Source organism: Colias philodice, chromosome 31, assembly GCF_061535455.1.
Source record: "Colias philodice isolate Cphi_HAF_F1 chromosome 31, ilColPhil1 Martin Lab GWU primary, whole genome shotgun sequence".
NCBI classification, from domain to species: domain Eukaryota; kingdom Metazoa; phylum Arthropoda; class Insecta; order Lepidoptera; family Pieridae; genus Colias; species Colias philodice.
The window spans coordinates 3,831,831-3,851,884 of NC_143116.1; the positions used below are offsets into that span (position 1 = coordinate 3,831,831).

Consider the following 20,054-nt stretch of genomic DNA (forward strand, 5'->3'; position numbering starts at 1 on the left):
AGTAGCTTCATTTTGACGAGACGCCCAACATTAGCTAGTACAAAAATTTCGTAAGTGGTAGCTAACAGGGGTAATGAGAACATAATTTGTTGATTTAGTGGTTATCAAAAATTCATTACTAACTGGTTTTTTTATTTATAATTCTTATAATAATAATCTAAATTAGCCGAAAAAATATTTGTCCTACAAAATGCTAGGTTTGATCAACGAGGTCCCATTTTTGCAACATGTACTATTTACGAGGTCATGAAAAATTATTACTAACCAGCTGATTTTTTTTTTGTTGGTTCGTTAATAATTATATAATTTAACGCCCACATTGTCCTACACATTACGTGGAACGTTTTTCTAGTCCGACACTCTTAGGTTGTAGTACAAATACTAGATGTAAAAATAATTAGTATCAAGTTGAAACTTCGTGAGTAGCTTCGTTTCAATGAGACGCCCAAGAATTTCCTTTACGAAAATGCTCGATTGTGGTAGCTAACAGGGGTAATGAGGACATAATTTGTTGATTTAGTGGTTATCAAAAATTTATTACTAACTGGTTTTTTAATTTATAATTCTTATAATAATAATCTAAAGTAGCCGAAAAAATATTTGTCCTACAAAATGCTAGGTTTGATCAACGAGGTCCCATTTTTGCAACATGTACTATTTACGAGGTCATGAAAAATTATTACTAACCAGCTGATTTTTTTTTTGTTGGTTAGTTAATAATTATATAATTTAACGCCCACATTGTCCTACAAATTGCATGGTATATTTTGCTGATCCTCCAATGGAATTTGAAATTCATAACAATAAAAATCTATTCATTCTGTACATTTTTCTATTGGAGTTTAGTTATATTAGTACGCATGCGCGCGATGCTGCGTACTGTGTTTAGTTACTCCATGCTGAAGCCGACTATAACCGTGCTGTTTTTTTCTGTTGACCACGTGTTGGACGCTCTGAAACATCGACCACACAACCACTAGACGCCTAATGTTAGCTTGTATGTACTAAGTTCAATCTGTCAACAACTTGAGGTATGGTGAAGCGGGGCGCTGCATTCTCATTGGCTAATTCAAGGTTGAAAAGTATGTATGTAGAGTGTACTCATTAAAAACCAAAAATGATATCAACAGAGGACGGTATGAACTATTTGAAAAAGGCTATAGATCAAAAGGTGGAAGTGAAAAAGTATTAAAAAAAAATATTATAGGATATGATCCTTCCAGTTTGCCACCAACAAAACAAGAATTGTTGCAACACATTAAAAGAACGGTATTCATCAGCAATGTATGGTGTAATGCACACATGCGGTGCCCCACAGATAAAGTACCTGAAAATTATGGATGGACAATAATTGATGGTAAATACGAGTATTATTGGTTTGATGGTCCTCAAAGCCCATCCTTTGAAGAATTATCTTCTCAATTGCAAGGTACCCTATTAATATTATTGAAATTTGGTTTTTAATTTTTCGGCGACATTAATTAATTTTTTCATATTATTACAGATTTAGATACCACGGAAGATCAGAATGAAGAAGATACTGATGAAGATGAGGAGAGTGATGCCAGTAGTGAGGATGAACGTTTTTCTGATGAGTCAGATGAAAATTAATTACTTTTTTATATAAAAATATCTACTTTTTCATGTATGTTACATAATAAAGTTGATTTATTTCAATAAATATATTTTCACTTTACCTCATGTTGCACATAGGAAAAAGGAAAATTACGATTATTGTAGGACTACGGATGCATACCAGTTTTTTTGTAGGACATTGTTTTATTCGGATAAAAAACACACTAATGTATCACGTGATACTTTTGTCCTACAGTTACTAATAAAAAAAATGGTCCTGTGGTATGGACAACTTAGGAGTCTAGGACTAGAAAAACGTTCCACGTAATGTGTAGGACAATGTGGGCGTTAAATTATATAATTATTAACTAACCAACAAAAAAAAAATCAGCTGGTTAGTAATAATTTTTCATGACCTCGTACATAGTACATGTTGCAAAAATGGGACCTCGTTGATCAAACCTAGCATTTTGTAGGACAAATATTTTTTCGGCTAATTTAGATTATTATTATAAGAATTATAAATAAAAAAACCAGTTAGTAATGAATTTTTGATAACCACTAAATCAACAAATTATGTTCTCATTACCCCTGTTAGCTACCACTTACGAAATTTTTGTACTAGCTAATGTTGGGCGTCTCGTCAAAATGAAGCTACTGACGAAAATTTAGCTTGTTAGTAATCACTTACGAAAAAGGGCGAGGGATCCCGGTCTATTATAATTGTTATGAGTTTGTTATTGGGTGTATAGAGGGGAAAGTGGTTTGTTTGAGTTTTCACGGTTAAACCGTAGGCACTATTTTGGTAATTGCCAAAATTATAGCAAAGGGCAAAGGGAATGCAAAAATTTGTATTGAAACAATATTGTTATTAGACATTTTTCATGAGATGAACTGCTTAAGCAAAGCGCATACTTCATACAGCAGTAAGAAGAGTATCAAAGTAGTTGGTATAGCATTCAAACCATGACATCCATGTGTGCGCTCGCTTGCGCTAGCGCGTCATTATGAGAACAGCTGTAGCGCGGGCGCCATGTTGGTTTAGCAACGCATCAGTTACCTTAGCAACGCGCCCCGTTACCATAGCAACGCACCCATTACTATAGTAAGTTATGAGTGTTATATGTTTGTAGTATGCGTGTAGTAGGTATGTGAGTAGCATGTGTGTAGCATGTGTGTAGCATGTGTGTAGCACGTGTGTAGCATTTGTGTAGCATGTGTGTAGCATTTGTGTAGCATGTGTGTAGCATGTGTGTAGCATGTGTGTAGCATGTGTGTAGCATGTGTGTAGCATGTGTGTAGCATGTGTGTAGCACGTGTGTAGCATGTGTGTAGCACGTGTGTAGCATTTGTGTAGCATGTGTGTAGCACGTGTGTAGCACGTGTGTAGCATGTGTGTAGCATGTGTGTAGCACGTGTGTAGCATGTGTAGCACGTGTGTAGGATGTGTGTAGCACGTGTGTAGCATGTGTGTAGCATGTGTGTAACACGTGTGTAGCATGTGTGTAGCACGTGTGTAGCATTTGTGTAGCATGTGTGTAGCACGTGTGTAGCATTTGTGTAGCATGTGTGTAGCATGTGTGTAGCATGTGTGTAGCATGTGTGTATCACGTGTGTAGCACGTGTGTACCATGTATGTAGCACGTGTGTAGCATGTGTGTAGCATGTGTGTAGCACGTGTGTAGCACGTGTGTAGCATGTGTGTAGCATGTGTGTAGCATGTGTGTAGCATGTGTGTAGCACGTGTGTAGCATGTGTGTAGCATGTGTAGCACGTGTGTAGCATGTGTGTAGCATGTGTGTAGCATGTGTGTAGCATGTGTGTAGCATGTGTGTAGCATGTGTGTAGCATGGTGTAGCATGTGTGTAGCATGTGTGTACCCAACCCTACAGTGTACATATACTCACAGGGCACACCCCCATCTCCCTTGCAGCGGTCACCACAATCCCGCGCAACAAGCGCAGCCAGCGAGCTGCAGTCAATGCTCCGCCATTAGCGAGGGCGAGTTTGTCGCGTACTACACGTGACATGCGGGCAACGTCACCGGATGTGCAAGCCGATTGGGATACTGATACTGTGGAAAGATAATATGTTTATTAGAAGATTGTGTGAATAGACACAAAGATAGATAGAAATATATATGCTACAGTCAAAACCCTGAACCAGTAAATATCCTTATTGACTGATTTTGTCAGATAAAATCAGTCAATAAGGATATTAACCGACGCCCTTAGTCAATAACCTTAATAACCGTCAATAAGGATATTGACTGGTTCAGGGTGTTGACCTTAACATATACACATAATAAAAAAATGTTATAGACTCTAGTGAGGTATATTATATAGATTATAGATAGACGAGGCATTAATAAAATGACACTACAAATCAACTTTTATGTATCCTAATAATGTAAAGAAGAAAAATTGAATTATTGTTGTTTTAATATAGAGTCTCAATGAATGGATTTTAAAAATTATAATACAGTTGTCAGTTACTAGTTATGCAGTAAATAGATATAGACTAATTTCTAGTTATGTAGGCTATAAGTGCTATAACCATGGACGTATAAAAAAAGACGGACGGTTTATCGCCTAAACATTGAGTGAAGCCTAGTAATGGCGGCGAACATCCATGTGAGTGTGCCATGTTGCCATAGCAACAGCTGTCCTGATGACAATGGCGGCTTAAAACATAAAAGAAATAACTTGCTTCCCTGTGAAATGTAATCCCTTGTGTTTTGTTATTTAAAATTGTACTGTTGCGACACCATTTAACCACGCAAGACGGCATTTTAAATATTTTTTGTGAAACAGTGACGCAGTTAATCAGTCGGTAGTTCACGACGTAATGGCGGCCGACTAGCTTACTATGGTGGCTTCACGTTGTTTGTTCGTAATACGGCGTCCGTCTTTTTTTATACGTCCATGGCTATAACATTGAATTTTCATCCATCTAATTCGACTCTTTAGTTATATTAAATGTCTATGAAAATTGGTTACAAATACAGGTGAAACTAATACAAAAAAACTAACCCAACTCCTCGACGCTAACGTTGCGCGCCTGTTTATGCTCCTCAGCGTATTCGTCGATCGCAATGTTCATACACGACACAGTGATACAGGGCACGTGGCACGGACGCACCTTCATTTTTGTTAGGAACCTGGAATGAGGGAATAAAGATAAAAATAATTTGGAAAATCCAAAAGTGCACGCCTCATAATTTTTTTTTAATAAATATTTATTAATTATTATTTTTGTTTATTTAATAACAATTAAACCACATCGAATCAGACCCTGAAAAATGAAAGGGTTCTATTCCTGAGCATACTCAAGCGTAAGAGAAAAAAAAAGACTCGATTAGTAAAGTATTTCGGTCACTATCGTGTTAACAAGAAAAAGGATCCGCACATACAGACACACGGACGTCCAAGACAGAACTTTTTTAAACTGTTTTTTAACTAGTTTAAATAACAAAAATGACATCAAAAATATCATGAACGTTAAAAATAGTGTTTTTTTCTTAATATGTGTGTGTATGTATTATCTTACAAGTGCAATGTATGATACATAAAGACATTTTAAGTTTGAAAAATCAGATGTTTTGCGCGAAGTGACAGTAGTACCCACCTCAACGCTTCGCCTATGAGGCGTGCAATAAAACTGTAATAAATATGGGAAAAATCTATACTGTAATATTATAAAGCTGAACAGTTTGTTTGTTTCAACGCGCTAATCACGGGAACTACTGGTCCGATTTGAAAAATTATTTTAGTGTTAGATAGCCCATTTATCGAGGAAGGCTATACAGTATACATATATCGCAGAGCAAAGCTAGTTATTTATAATGAAAAGGAATTTATTTTTTTGTGTTAAATAATATATAATATAATAATTCTATTTTAAGAAAAATAACCTTAGCCATCTTCAAATAAAAAAGAGCGTGTGTGCCGAGCACACGTGTCAGAAGTGAAACTTCTTTGGCAAGATTCAAACATACCAAAATCGTCGCCTTACTCCATACAGTAGTTTCAGAAGTGTATGTTGTTAGATTTTAATATAGATTAGTCTTAATTTTCCTATCATGAATATAATTTGAAATTGTGGGCAGAGTTTAGGATCGGACAATTTTTGAGCGTGATTGCATTTTTTTCTGATGGTTAACGAATTTGTGATTTTTGTAAATCTCGTATGTTTTATTGTTGTGGTTTATGAATGTGTATGTTAATCTCTTATGTGTGGTTTTTTAATGTTTTTATGTCTTATGTTATGTAAATATAAATATATTGCACTCACCGGTCAAACAGACTGACAGCACTTATCAACACGTCGGTCGGCAGATCGAACCACACCTTGAGACAGCGCAGCACGTGCGCGGCGCCGTCCCGTGCGCCTATCGTCACCTCGCCGTTCTATCGGAAACGGTTCAGCGGTTACCGGGGTTTGTGTGGAATGAGTAAATTAAAAATATGGGAAACAAAGCAGTAAATGGTAAGAGCGATTAAGACTAAAGACGTATGTACAAATTTTAACTTTAATGGAGTTTTAAAGTAAAAAACTAATAGTTCAAATTGAAAATTCATAATCAGGGAATACAAAATAAAGTTCAGCTTTTCTTCTGAGACATAATTGGATATGATATTATAATTATACTGCAAATCCCTACTAATCCCTACTAATATTATAAATGCGAAAGTAACTCTGTCTGTCTGTCTGTCTGTTACGCTTTCCCGCTTAAACCTCAACCGATTTTGATGAAATTTGGCACAGACAATCTTTAGACCCTGAGAAAGAACATAGGCTATCTTTTATCAAAACACCACGCGGGCGAAGCCGCGGGCGGAAGCCAGTATTCAATCATTTTAGCAACAAAGAACCTAAGAATAAAATATTTTTATAACCTTCTGTCAGCGAAAACATAAGCATAATCCGAATCCTGCTAACTCTAAAATAACATCACAAAAGACAAGCAAACAAAACTGCCAAAGACAAATAGACTCACTCTATACCATTTGACACTTTCACTTAAACAATCATATGCAATGTACCCACTATTGGGTTATATAAATTTGCATACATACGGCATAATATTGCGTTAGGTCACTGCTAGATAACTGAACATATAACATAGCTAATCCATACTAATATTATAAATGCGAAAGTAACTCTGTCTGTCTGTCTGTTACTCAATCACGCCTAAACTACTGAACCAATTTGCATGAAATTTGGTATGGACATATTTTGATACCCGAGAAAGGACATAGGCGAATACCTTTACCTATTATTGCGAAATATGTACCACGGGCGAAGCCGGGGCGGACCACTAGTTCGAAATGTTTTTAATAAGAAATGCCTTTAAATTGTTACAACTAGACACACACAATTTTAATGGTCAAACGGAAAGACGCCTACTTTTATAAAAAAAAGAAGCACTGAAACCTAAACGAAAATTCTTTCGTAACAAACCTAAAAAAAATATAATCAAGAACATTCTCCTTTTTTTTAAATTAGTTGAAAATATTATTTGTTAGCCAAGCCTATCGCTTATGAATCGTAGTAATAATGATTCTAGCTGCTTCTAGATGATTCTAGACGGTTCTAGTGGATTCTAAACAAAACTAGACGACCCTTGATGATTCTAACTGTTTCTAGACGATTCTACACAATCCTAGATTATTCTAGACGATTTTAGCTGATTCCAAACGAAACTAGACGGCCCTTGATGATTCTAACTGTTACTAGACGATTCTACACAATCCTAGATTATTCTAGACGATTTTAGCTGATTCCAAACGAAACTAGACGGCCCTTGATGATTCTAGCTGCTTCTAGCTAATTCTAGACGATCCTACACAATTCTACACGATTCCAAGCAATTCTAGACGATTCTAGAGCATTCCACGCACCTCCGACTCGTGCGGCAAGCCCAACCTCGGCTGGAACTTGCCCTCCATCTGCAGGTACTCGTTGAGCGTCGCGTACATCGCTGACGGATCGTCGCACTGCACGTGTTGCTGTGTAGACGACGCTACCGTCTGCTCGGCTGCCTCCGGCTGCCCCGCGCCCGCTCTCAACATTCGGTCGGGTTGCGCGAGCGGAGGGTGAATCGGCACCTGGAATGCGATCTAATGTGTTAATTGTGGTGTTAAAGATAATTGAGTATATAGCAATACTGTATTGTAAACATATACAGGGTGTCACACTATTGGTATACTAAGCGCGAAGGGACTTATAGGTTTGCATACACTGATCATGAAAAAAATACTTAACAACAAAATTTCGTCAAAAATTTTTAGCTAAATTTTTCCTGAAAATCCATGTTTTCTTCTCTGGCTTCACGCAGCCGGCATATAACGCTTCTCTAATGTGAGCATTTTGTCTATGAAAACATAATCTTAAACGATAGCCCACGTGCTGGTGGCAAAGCTGGGCGGGTTGCGTGTTATGGGTATACACATAGAGTTTTAAGATTTCATCTATTTGAAAAAAAAATGCGTCTGGAATTTTTTAAGTATTTTTACGTACTCAGCGTATGCAAAACTATAACCTATTTTGAGCTTAGTATACCAACAGTGGGACACCCTGTATAAATGTAGAGTTCTCTTATGTTTATATTTACGCGTTTTATTATATATTATATTATACATTTTTATGAAATGATATAAAGTTTACTGTATGTATATAATATAAATTTCATTAATTAATAATCATTGTTCCCACTATTCGAACATTTAACACGGACCAACGAGGAGACAATAAAATTATGTAATTAATAGTCGAATGTTGAATATATTAAATTCTAGAAACAAGAATATATAACTCTTCTTTCGAATACTAATAGAGAAGACCGTATCTTTAGCTTTATCACAAACAACAATCATTCTAGAAAATTCCACGCAAAATATATCGATAATTTACTATACAAACACCATGTTATCATTTGATAATACTTTGTCATGTTAAAACTTCCTCGTTATAATAACATTAGGGGTTTCCTTCCGAAAATAAATACACGGTATCAAATTTCCGAGTCGCAAAATGCATACTTCTATGTTTTCACTTTAACCAACTACATACTATAGTGAACATTTTATACAGTTTTGTGAGAATAATATAATGAATTAGTTCCTGCTTTAACATTTTGTAAAGATTTTTACATAACTTTTACTGTTATAAACGAGTAGCAGTAACCTTTGTTCCTCCCTAAATAACATCTATCCAATAAATCCAAACATATCGATATCGGTACGTCACATTGTGATAGCGTAACCAGCAAATAAACAGGGTAATTACTTTCTTATTTTCAACATCAGTATTTACTATTTTCGCAAAGAAAATGAGTTTAAAAATATAAAGATAACAACAAAACAATACCCAAATAAATTGAAATCTTTAACAAAAACAAACATCTGCCTTCAACGATCGGCCAATCAGAATCGCGTATACAACAAGTACTTACGGCCATCGAACCCCCCATTGACGTGAAACATATGTTCCGATATACGGTCAGTAACCCTAACAACCGAAATGATATACGAATTTTATACAATGTCATTTTATTGTTTAAATGAGAAGAGATAAGGCTTTTCCCGCATTAAAATTTCGCACTTTCGCATGGAAATCCCGGGTTGAAGAAGTCGCCAATGATAGATCAAAGCTTGGAGAGTTTGTCTCAGATAAACAAATACTTTAAATTATTCGAGATTTTAATTTTTTTTAAAACACACACTGTTTTTTCCAGTATGACCCTAGCGAAGTCAGGGTGAGCGGTTAATGCCCTACCATCTACAATCTACATAAATTCATACAACAAATAAATCCGGCTACTTACATACCTGCAGCAGGGGCAATATTGGTATTGCACCCTAATTGCCACCTTAATTGTGATGTGTATAGGCAAGCAGGGGCAATTTAGACAAGAGCTGAAATTGCTCCGACCGTCATGCAACCGAGATTGTGTGTAGCCCGCTTTAATTGTATTGACGAACGCATGTCTACAACTCAATTCCATCCAAATATTCTACATCTTTCGTATGTACATTGTACATCACATAACAATTAGTTTCAACAGCACATATTTCGTAATCGCACATCGTTTGGCCGACAGAGGTCACCAGTGTTGTAACGTGAAGCAATCTATGCTCTTATCAGTGTATGAGATGAATATATACTCTATGTACAGTACTATGTTCTATGTACAGTACTATTCAAACTTAATGGCGGCCCGGAACATCTTACTATACTAATATTATAAAGCTGAAGAGTTTGTTTGTTTGAACGGGCTTATCTCGGTAACGACTGGTCCGATTTGAAAAATTATTTCGGTGTTAGATAGCCCATTTATCGAGGAAGGCTATAAGACTATATTATATCATCTCGATAAGACCAACAGAAGCGGAGCACAGCTAGTACATACGAAACTTAAGTATTTAACTCACACATAAATTCGCAACTATTTTTAAGTCTACAAATTTTCGTAACTCATACATTTATGTATGTATTTCTATTGTGCTAGCGTTCTACAATCTACATATTTAGTTTTTGTTGCTCAATTATACGCAAATTATACTTGAATGAATGTTGATGGTGTTTTTGTAAGTTGGGAGTAATATAAATAGTAAACGTTATAAGTAACGCAGCTTATAAAATTATTAAAAATTGATCAGTATATAAAAATCTAGACAATACAACATAGATTCACATAATATAAAGATATCCTACTACTATTATAAAGGCGAAAGTTTGTAAGTATGGATGTATGGATGTTTGTTACTCTTTCACGCAAATACTACTGAACCGATTACAATGAAATTTAGCACACATATAGAGGGTAACTTGGATTAACACATAGGATACGTTTTATCCCGGAAATCCCACGGGAACGGGAACTATGCGGGTTTTTCTTTGAAAACGCGGGCGAAGCCGCGGGAGGAAGTCTAGTTGATAATATAGATACACATATGTATAAATACCGATTCAAGTACAGATTAAGTATATTGCTATAGATATACATAGGTCTATACCTATGTATATCCTATGATATACATAGGTCTATACGTATCTATATACGGCAAAGAAAACTCACCAAAGTGCGTTGGCTGTAGCAAACAACGTCGCTCGTCTGGTCACTCGCCAGCTGTTGCCAGCCGTTGCCAGTTGTTGCTTGTTGTTGCCGGCTGTTGCCACTCGCCGATCCCCCCACGGCCCGTCCTCCCGTCGTATGCAGCGACCGGGCGCGGAGGCCCTAGTACCTGGCGAGAGAGCTCCCGTCAAACGGTGCGCGTGCGTCGCTCGCTTGCGTAGCGCGTGCACGGCGAGGGGGTTCGCGGGAATTTTGGGGGTTCGTAGGAACTTACGGGTTCACAGAAACTTGGGGGTTCGTAGGAAGAGGAACTATCGATGCTTTGTCAGCAATGAGAGTAGATCTAGGATAAATGGAGATTCTTTGGTTTGAGATAAGGTAATATGGTAAGGTCGGGACGTCACAAAGGACAACAAGGTTACCGGGTGCAATGTCTTGTTGAAAGACGATTGCCCAGCCGCCTTAGCTCTCTTACGCCAGTAATGACAACCGTGGTTGAACACAGATTGCAGGGCGCAATGCTCACAAAAAATACAAATGCGAGCACACTTGTGTGTTTATAGAAACAAAAACGCCACGGTCTATCCCTTGACCCGCTTTAGTATACACCGGGTGTGAGACACCCTTAATACTATATTTTTTATTGAACCGTCGAAGGTTCGTCGCTACTCGCGATTTGGGTCTCTTCAAAGGGATGCGCAACAAATGTATTGTAGCAGTAATCTAAATAAATTTACCTGTAAATAAAGTTATGTTAATATGCGAAAATTACGTGTGTGCATGCTTTTACAACAAAGTAGGCGCAACCAGTGTCATTTTGGTTAATGCTTTCTCTTTTACTCTTAGACATTTTGCCAAAAGGTAGAAAGAAACGTAAATATTTTCGATCATCCGATGCAGCATTTAGAAAAATATTTTTTGGAAAAAAAAAATGTATTTTAATTAATTAATCTTATCTTGTTTCGTAAATATTTGTTTGAACAGCTTTATTCCGCGTTAAAATTATCATCTTCAAACAACTAAATTGTACGTTCACATCATGTTATTTATTTAGCAAATCGACATAACAGTTAAGATAAATGTGGCCTGTTCATGATATCTATTGTTGAGTCACACAGTATATTATCAGCTCCACCCAAAACTGTTTTTGAAGTGAAACTTCTTTAGGCGCGTTGAAAACCATGACCAACCATGGAAACCAAATGGTTGACAAACAAACATAATAATATTATAGTTTCTTTCGATCCTACATCGATTTTTTTTTTCGATTAAGATACTTCATGCTATATATAACAAAAAATATGTGACCCGCCTAAATATTCGTGCCATCTAGACAAAAAAAACTCCATACCTACTTCATATAAAAACCAAAAAAATGTAGTACCAAATCAGCTTATTACGACATTCTTATTTCTTATTTCTTGGCAACTATATCACACATCTATTTAGTGAACATCAACAGGTTTTAGCACAAAAACATTGCCAAACGGTAGGCGTTTTTACGTAAACACTACACTACAAGTTGAAGGTGAAATTTATCTTCTATACTAATATTAATATTAGTCTAAAGTCTAAGTAATATTAGTATAATATTACCCAATAGTCTATTCCTAGACCTAACTATCGTGTTATTTCAATTTGTTTTCATCGCTTCATTTTTCTTTTTTCTACGATTTCTTTCGTCATACACCAGCTGCATAATAAACAATGCACCAACGAATCACAGCCGAACATCGCAAACATATTTACTTGTGTATAACCTTTATTATTTTGATATCAGCTGTTCTCGGTGACCTTGCGCTAGCAAAAATAGCATGTAAACAAGTCTACGCAGACATTTTTGTTTTTAAAGCTGTTTCTCCGAATATTCTAGAAGTTCTATTCGTGTTTGAGGTTTAAGACATAGATCATTTACAGTACTCCAAAAGTGATAATGCGCATAGAAATCTTCGTCACAGTTCGGCAACTGTCTTATTCCCGGAGCGTCCGAAGACGATATGTATATAGAGTGGTTAAATGCATTTTCTTCATGCATTATTTTAATAAAATTTGTTCAGTCAAATGAAATACATTTTGGAAATACGACAATTAGCGAAGATTTGCATGTGCATTATTAATTTTGGAGTACTGTACTAGTATACACCTATTGTGAAACCGACTTTGTAAGGTAGCATTCATTATTGAAACAAATATAATTTTACAATTTTACATGATTTGAATGTCAAAAGAATAAATCACCAAAAAATTCAGGACAATTTTCACACGGCACGATGTGATCCCATACTAAGCTTTCGGTTGTGTTATGGAAACCAGATGATAAACACACATATATTATTTTTTTTTAAATAAACACTCATACCCAGATAAAATATAAATAAAAAAAAAATTAAAATTCATTTAAAAATAGTCTCGTTTGTTGTAGAGCTGTATTTATATTATTACACCTGATAATAACTATTTACATTTTCAACTAGGTAATTACAAATTGTCCCGGCTTTGACTGGACTTTATCCTACATATAAAAATAGCCTACATTTCTCAGTAAAATTGCATCTATCTCATGGTACAGTAATTTCCAAAATTGGTCACATAATTCTCCAACTTTAAATTAAAACAACCATTCAAATCCTTCTATAATATATACCAAAAACTTATTATTACCTACCTACTAATTAAACTTTATATCTCCTTCCCGCACTGCGCACAAAAGATATATGTTTGTCAGATTGTCTATCAATACATCGTGACAATCACGACGAGTACAATGTACCCACTTGTTGTTTTTTAGCAATCAGTCAATAAACCTTACTATCTTTTTTTTATCAATCTGACGCAAAACAACAAATTTCTCGTACCATCTATTTTTGTAGAAAATATGTAAATTTATTTTGAGAACACACTTGAAATTTTTCTGAGAAAAATATTATTTTTTTATCGAACTGGGCCGGATGTATTTTTTTTTTCTCGTGTTACTCTCGGATACATTGAAACTGCGTGTTCGAAATTGATATGATTTTGTAATAAATAAATATTCAATTGCGATTTCTTATTCTTTTTTTGAAGTGAAACTTCTTTATCGGGGGTGGACAAAAATTTTGTGAGACATTTTTTGCGTTACGCCGCACGCGTTACATTTTTTGCGTTACGCCGCGCGCGTTACATTTTTGCGTTACGCCGTACTCGTGACATTTTTTTTCTTATCCCTACCACGCGTGATTCGACGTATACTTTCTCCAGCGGAGTAGGGATATCGTATCGTTTTAACGTACGTCCTACCACTTTACTTGGCCGTTTTTCTATTGCACTCGTATTTATTTCCAACGCTCTATGGTGACGTGATAATATTATATTAAAGTGATCAGCACAATCAAAGTGTTTATTTTAATTATTCTAATTCCAGTGAATTTAAAAAAAAAGTAAGTAATTACATATCTTTTTCTAATACTTAGGAGTAATTATGGTATTTATTTTTCTAAGTTATTTAAAATTAACCTCACTTTTTGATTGTATTTTTCAATTTTTTCAATTTTATTATAATATGTATAGATAATATGTATAGATACACTAGCACGTGGGTGGAATTATGTATAAATTTTTTCTAATACTTGAATGTTATTGTGGTACATATTTATTTTTCTAATTCTAAAATATTTACAGTTATTCTCAGTTTATGATTGAATTTTTTAAAACACCAACACGTGGGCGTGATCATGTTATTTATTTTTCAAGTTATTTAAGCTTAACCTCTGTCTTAATATGTATATATTATGTACTATGTGCGTCATTAATTTCTGACTGTTTCGAGATTTGGTGCAAAATAAAACAGTGTGTAAATAAAATTAAACAATTGAGTAAAAGTATAATTTCATAGATAACACGTTGAGAAGTTCCCTGTATAAATATTAAACATATCTTGTATAAATACATACATAATATGCCTATAGATCTTTACTCAATTGTTTTATTTTATTGATTTTTTACAAATTTTATTTACACACTATTTTATTTTGCACCAAATTTCGAAACAGTCAGAAATTAATGACGCACATATTATAAATACGTTTTAATATAGAATATTTTTTATTTTACAACCTTTACAACTTGATCATTAGGAATTTATTACCTCTATCGTTCGAACAAAAATAAGTTACCGACTTTAAGAACGTGCCGACAATGTAAACTGTACACTATTGTTTCTTAGAAAACATTTTAGGAGTATACGATAATAAATCTATGACTCACGTAAACACGTGTTTGCTTGATTGGTGTCAGGTGTTCAATTATAATTTTATGAATTCAAAATTTATAAGAATAAACCTCAAACTCTCTGTCCAATCATAATCCGCCTAAGTCGAAATCCTTTATAAGCTGAAAACGGCAGTGGCCGGCGTAAATATTCAAATAGGTAGCGAGGAGCGAAGCGACGAGCATCTTAGGTTAACTTTTGAACTACCGCACGAGCCGAGCGAGCGAAGCGAGCGAGTTGCAGCAGCGGCCGGTGTAAATATTTAAATAGGTAGCGAAGCGACGAGCATCTTAGGTTAACTTTTGAACTACCGCATGAGCCGAGCGAGCGAAGCGAGCGAGTTGCAGCAGCGGCCGGTGTAAATATTTAAATAGGTAGCGAGGAGCGAAGCGACGAGCATCTTAGGTTAACTTTTGAACTACCGCACGAGCCAAGCGAGCGAGTCGCGGCAGTGGCCGGAGTAAATATTCAAATAGGTAGCGAGGAGCGAAGCGACGAGCATCTTAGGTTAACTTTTGAACTACCGCACGAGCCGAGTGAGCGAATCGAGCGAGTTGCAGCAGCAGCCGGTGTAAATAATATGTAAATAGGTAGCGAGGAACGAAGCGACGAGCATCTTAGGTTAACTTTTGAACTACCGCACGAGCCGAGCGAGCGAAGCGAGCGAGTTGCAGCAGCGGCCGGTGTAAATATTTAAGTAGGTAGTGACGAGCGTGTGACTAACGTATTTCTTTAATATTGTATATAGTAAATTATTTTTTGAAAAATAAGGATATAAAGAAGTTTCACTTCTTACGTGTGTACTCTAGTACACGCACACATTTTTTTGTTTAAATATGTATTTAATTGCTATTTGTTCAGCGCTTTCTGCCGCATAAATCAATTGATTTATGCGACCTACCTATTATATAACACAAACCTCACTAATTCCGATCCATCCATTACGCACATCACGCGTATTCACGTGAACACACGTGCAAACATGATACTGTCACAGTATTACCATCCTACAGTAGTGCGACGAATGTACTTGTGCAGAGAAACGGAGGGGAACTGGCGGGGGTCGGGCGACGCGGGCCGCGTAAAGCAATCACGCTGAGATTGCTTTACCTATCGCGAAAGGACGACGCAGTCGTATTTTTTGTGTAATAATTTTATTATACATAGGTACTTACATATTCTATTATGGCGCGCACAAACTGTTCCGTTTACGGATGTAAATCTACATTGAAATCCCAGAAGGAAACAATATTTCAGAAAGATTGTATTAATTGTATCTGTTGAATTAAAATCAAAGCTATGTATATGTTGTCCTCATTATTTCCTAATCAGATTGTACATCCCAATGCGAATGCATTACTTAGTTAAATGTTATAATATACAATTAATAACATCCAAAAATAAAGTGTCCACGTAAATAATATTTAGCAGTGGAATATCTGTAATTATATATTTATGAACAAATAATTACATCAGATTTAATAATCGCAATTATTTTGAATGTACATATGAAATATGAATAAATGATTTCATCATAATATTAATAATCACAATTGTTTTATTTCCCATTTGTTGCAACCCTAGCGTATTTTCGTGTGGCAGCGTAAGTACCTACGCTGGCGGCGGCATCGCGCGACATCAAAGGCGATTCCTTACTGTAGGAAATAATATTGTAATACTGTGATACTGTTATCAAGGTTACAAGTATCATAGAATATAGATATTACTAGATCAGACTATTACTACATAGTATAAAACAAAGTCGCTTTCTCTGTCCCTATGTCCCTTTGTATGCTCAAATCTTTAAAACTACGCAACGGATTTTGATGCGGTTTTTTATAAAGTGATTTAAGAAGAAGGTTTTAGTATATAATTTATTAGGTTTTAGACAAAGCGGGCGAAGCCGCGGGCGGTAAGCTAGTTATAATATAAAATACGCGTTTATACAATCAAATGCAAACGCAATGCGCTTACTTTTCCACCAATAATGTGCGAGGAATGTGGTTGCAAATAACCAATAGTATCGCTTTAAACGCTAAGGCGCGGGTCAAACACAAGCGGCGCGGGCGCGGGCGTGCCATAAGCGCACCTGTTGAATCTGTTTTGCACCACGTCCTTCTTATACATTTTGTATGAAAGAATTTTGGAAAGGCGACGAGGCGGCACGCCACGGTTGCGCCGCGGGCGTACCGCAGGCGCGCTTCCCCCATCGCATCCAAATAGAGGTCAATTCACGGTCATACACAATCAAAAACAAATCGGGTGGTAGGAGACGGTAGCCTGTCAGTCAAAAATATGTTCTCTCTGTGTGGAATTATATAGAGCTGCTATTACATACCCTTCTTCGTTTTGTTTTTAAAGGTGAATTGAATTAATCGATGAAATGATTTACACAGGTGATGGCAGTAGGGAAAGTGAAAATGAAGAAGAGCATAATGAAAGTTCCCATGTATTTACAATGTCAGAAATAAAGATAATCCTGATTTTGATTGTGTTTTTTATTTATTTGTAATTGTAATAATATTGTGGAATGATCAGTACTGTAAATACTTTTGAACTGAGATTTTAATGATAAGATTTATATGGTTTAAATGTAAACCTGTGTTTGAAAACCATATTTTATCTATACTAATATTATAAAGAGGAAAGGTTTGTATGTATGTATGTATGTATGTATGTATGGTTTTCACGCAAAAACTAGGTACTGGACCGATTTTGATGAAATTTGGCACAGATAATCTTTAGACCCCGAGAAAGAACATAGGCTACCTTTTATTGCGAAATATGTACCACGGGCGAAGCCGGGGCGGACCGCTAGTACAATATAAATTTTGTGTTATTTTAACCTTCTTTTCTTCCATCATTACACCAGTACTACTTTAAAATTACTTTAAAAGTACTATAAAATTTTCCAAGTAAATTCCAACATTTCCAACAAAGATATATTTGCAATCGTTGGGTTATCCTCGCTATTTACTTACAAGGAATTATCAAAACAAAATCGTTACTTTCAAATTAATGTTAATCTCTTTTAGCACAAAAAACATAATTTTACTAAATTATGCATGAAGAAAATGCATTTAACCACTCTATATAAATATCATTTTCGGACGCCAACAGCGCGCCCGATGCGCGCCGGCAGCGCGCCCGAGGCGCGCCGGCAGCGCGCCGCGCCGCTTGTATATGTCCCGCGCCTAAACGCTTCAAACTAAATGAATTATTGTGATTTTAAATTTTAATATTCTCTCTTTGTTTAAAATAATTCGACGTTAAAATGAAATAAAGATTATTTTTTGATAACATGTTATAATATGCAATTTCTAATCAGTTATTTTTACAAGTTCAATGTCAAAATTCAAAAGTATGTATTTTATTATATAAACTAATGATAAGGTTATCATTTTAATTAATTTGAAAATCCGTTATTTTAACGGATTTACTCTATTTATAAATCGGGAATAAATCAAGTTTAAAATGCGTTAAATAAAGAAAGACGCCGTTTTATTAAGACCAGAGACTATTAATTGAACTGTTGATTGAGATAATTGACTTGGTCAATCTATTGACTAAAATTATTTACCATCAGAAATCTACATATTCTTCACATATTATACTATACTTTTTGTTATTTTTTGACTAATTGAAGGTTGCTTTTCCACCAATAATGTGCGAGGATGTGTAGCGAGGAATGTGATTGTAATTAACCAATAGTATCGCTTCAAACTTCAAACTAAATGAAGCTATGTGACTGATTATTTAGAAACATATTCCTCGCTGCAGATGCTCGCACATAATGCTGCAAAAGCACCCTAAATAACTTCAACATTGAACATATATAATACACTTCAATATTGAAATGTTTGTCACATTTACGCCCCCAATCGTTACAACATTGTCCTAATATCAAGTAATAGGTAAATATGAACATTGAACGTGTGTCTCTAATACGACTAAAAATAGGTTGAGTTCAGCGCTATTTTGTGAAATTTTAGTTAATAATGATTCAAACGAATTAATGGTATAATCCATGTGAAGCAATATTTACGTTTGTTTTCAAATTAGATGTAAGTAGCTAAAAAATTCGTTATTGAAGCGCAAAAAAAAACTTCTAAGTAAGTTTTCAGCTAGGTAATATAAATACACACTGACACTTCTTATAATCAACACTGCACCATCTAGTAATTCTTAATCTGTGGCAATAAATACGTATATCGTACACTAATGAACTGACGACAGAGTGAAATCGCACACACTCTCACGTGCACAATGGACATAATTTTCTTTTTCTACTAGATATGCATTTAATTTATAGCGATATGTGCAAAAAAATTCACAGAGGTAAACACACACCAAATGGTATTTTAAAGATATAAGTACTAATATTATAAAGCTGAAGATTTATTTATTTGTTGTTTGGTTCAACATATAGCTATTATAATTGTTCATTTCATACCAGTATAAGTAATAATTATTTACTAGGTATGTACTTATATAGAAGGAAACTTTTAAAGCGCAGCGATCGAATGTAAAAATTCCGTAACGAAAAAACCTAACGCCCCCCCGCCCCACTCCAACCGGCACAGCGATGCTAGGCAATAAATAGCTTTACCGCGGCAGTCCTCGAGTGCCACACGTATTTTTTTTTAATATTCTACAAAACTTTAATAAATGATTATTTCAAAATACTAAACCGTCTTTAACTACTTAAATAAAACTTTAATGAGACCAATCGAAAGGCTTTAAAAAATAAAAAGTCAAATCGAAAAACCTCCTTTTTTGAAGTTCGTTAAAAAAACCGGTCTAAACACAATATTATGTTTATGGTTCACCTATTTGTTTGTCTGCGCCATTCTATAATCTATATTTGCATAAAAAAATATCGTATCTAGGGGAAGAACATGCGTGACCTCTTTAAGGGTGCACTCACACACATCAGTCACCGTCACGGCACGTCACCGGACAGGATTAAAAAAAAATATGTATCTATAGTTCTAGTATGACTCTGTTCCCACACGACAGTCGCCGGCACGAAATCTATCAGTGACGTCACCGGTCAGGCACGTCAAATAATCTTTCCATACATGTATCATACTTTTATCCCCACTCACCCGGTGCCGTCACGTCTCAGTTCAGTCAGCGTCGTGCTACCGTCAA

The 20,054-nt window shown here is 35.5% G+C and overlaps 2 protein-coding genes across 3 annotated transcripts in view; one reads left to right on the forward strand and one right to left on the reverse strand.

The window, feature by feature from the left end:
• CycG (cyclin G) overlaps positions 1-20,054 on the reverse strand; it is a 39,069-nt gene that overhangs the window by 4,792 nt on the left and 14,223 nt on the right. For both annotated transcript variants that reach the window (XM_089713658.1, XM_089713659.1), the window contains exons 2-6: positions 10,658-10,823; positions 7,479-7,685; positions 5,869-5,984; positions 4,608-4,735; positions 3,483-3,649 (exon numbers count right to left, since the gene is read on the reverse strand). In XM_089713658.1, the coding sequence (XP_089569784.1) occupies positions 3,483-3,649; positions 4,608-4,735; positions 5,869-5,984; positions 7,479-7,649 (582 nt within the window). In that variant the 5' untranslated portion in view covers positions 7,650-7,685; positions 10,658-10,823. The remainder of the gene's footprint in view (positions 1-3,482; positions 3,650-4,607; positions 4,736-5,868; positions 5,985-7,478; positions 7,686-10,657; positions 10,824-20,054) is intronic.
• LOC149475213 (uncharacterized) lies at positions 613-2,756 on the forward strand. Its single transcript, XM_089713739.1, has 3 exons — positions 613-651; positions 1,075-1,429; positions 1,505-2,756. Exons 1-3 carry the CDS (start codon positions 613-615, stop codon positions 1,609-1,611), a joined length of 501 nt encoding a protein of 166 aa, XP_089569865.1. The 3' UTR covers positions 1,612-2,756.

What these genes read in the sequence shown, in the direction of transcription:
- LOC149475213 (XM_089713739.1), top strand. Translation starts at nt 613, where the DNA reads ATGCTAGGTTTGATCAACGAGGTCCCATTTTTGCAACAT. An exon ending in AGGTCCCATTTTTGCAACAT is followed by an intron (nt 652 to 1,074) that starts GTACTATTTACG and finishes GGCTAATTCAAG; the next exon opens with GTTGAAAAGTATGTATGTAG. An exon ending in ATTATCTTCTCAATTGCAAG is followed by an intron (nt 1,430 to 1,504) that starts GTACCCTATTAA and finishes ATATTATTACAG; the next exon opens with ATTTAGATACCACGGAAGAT.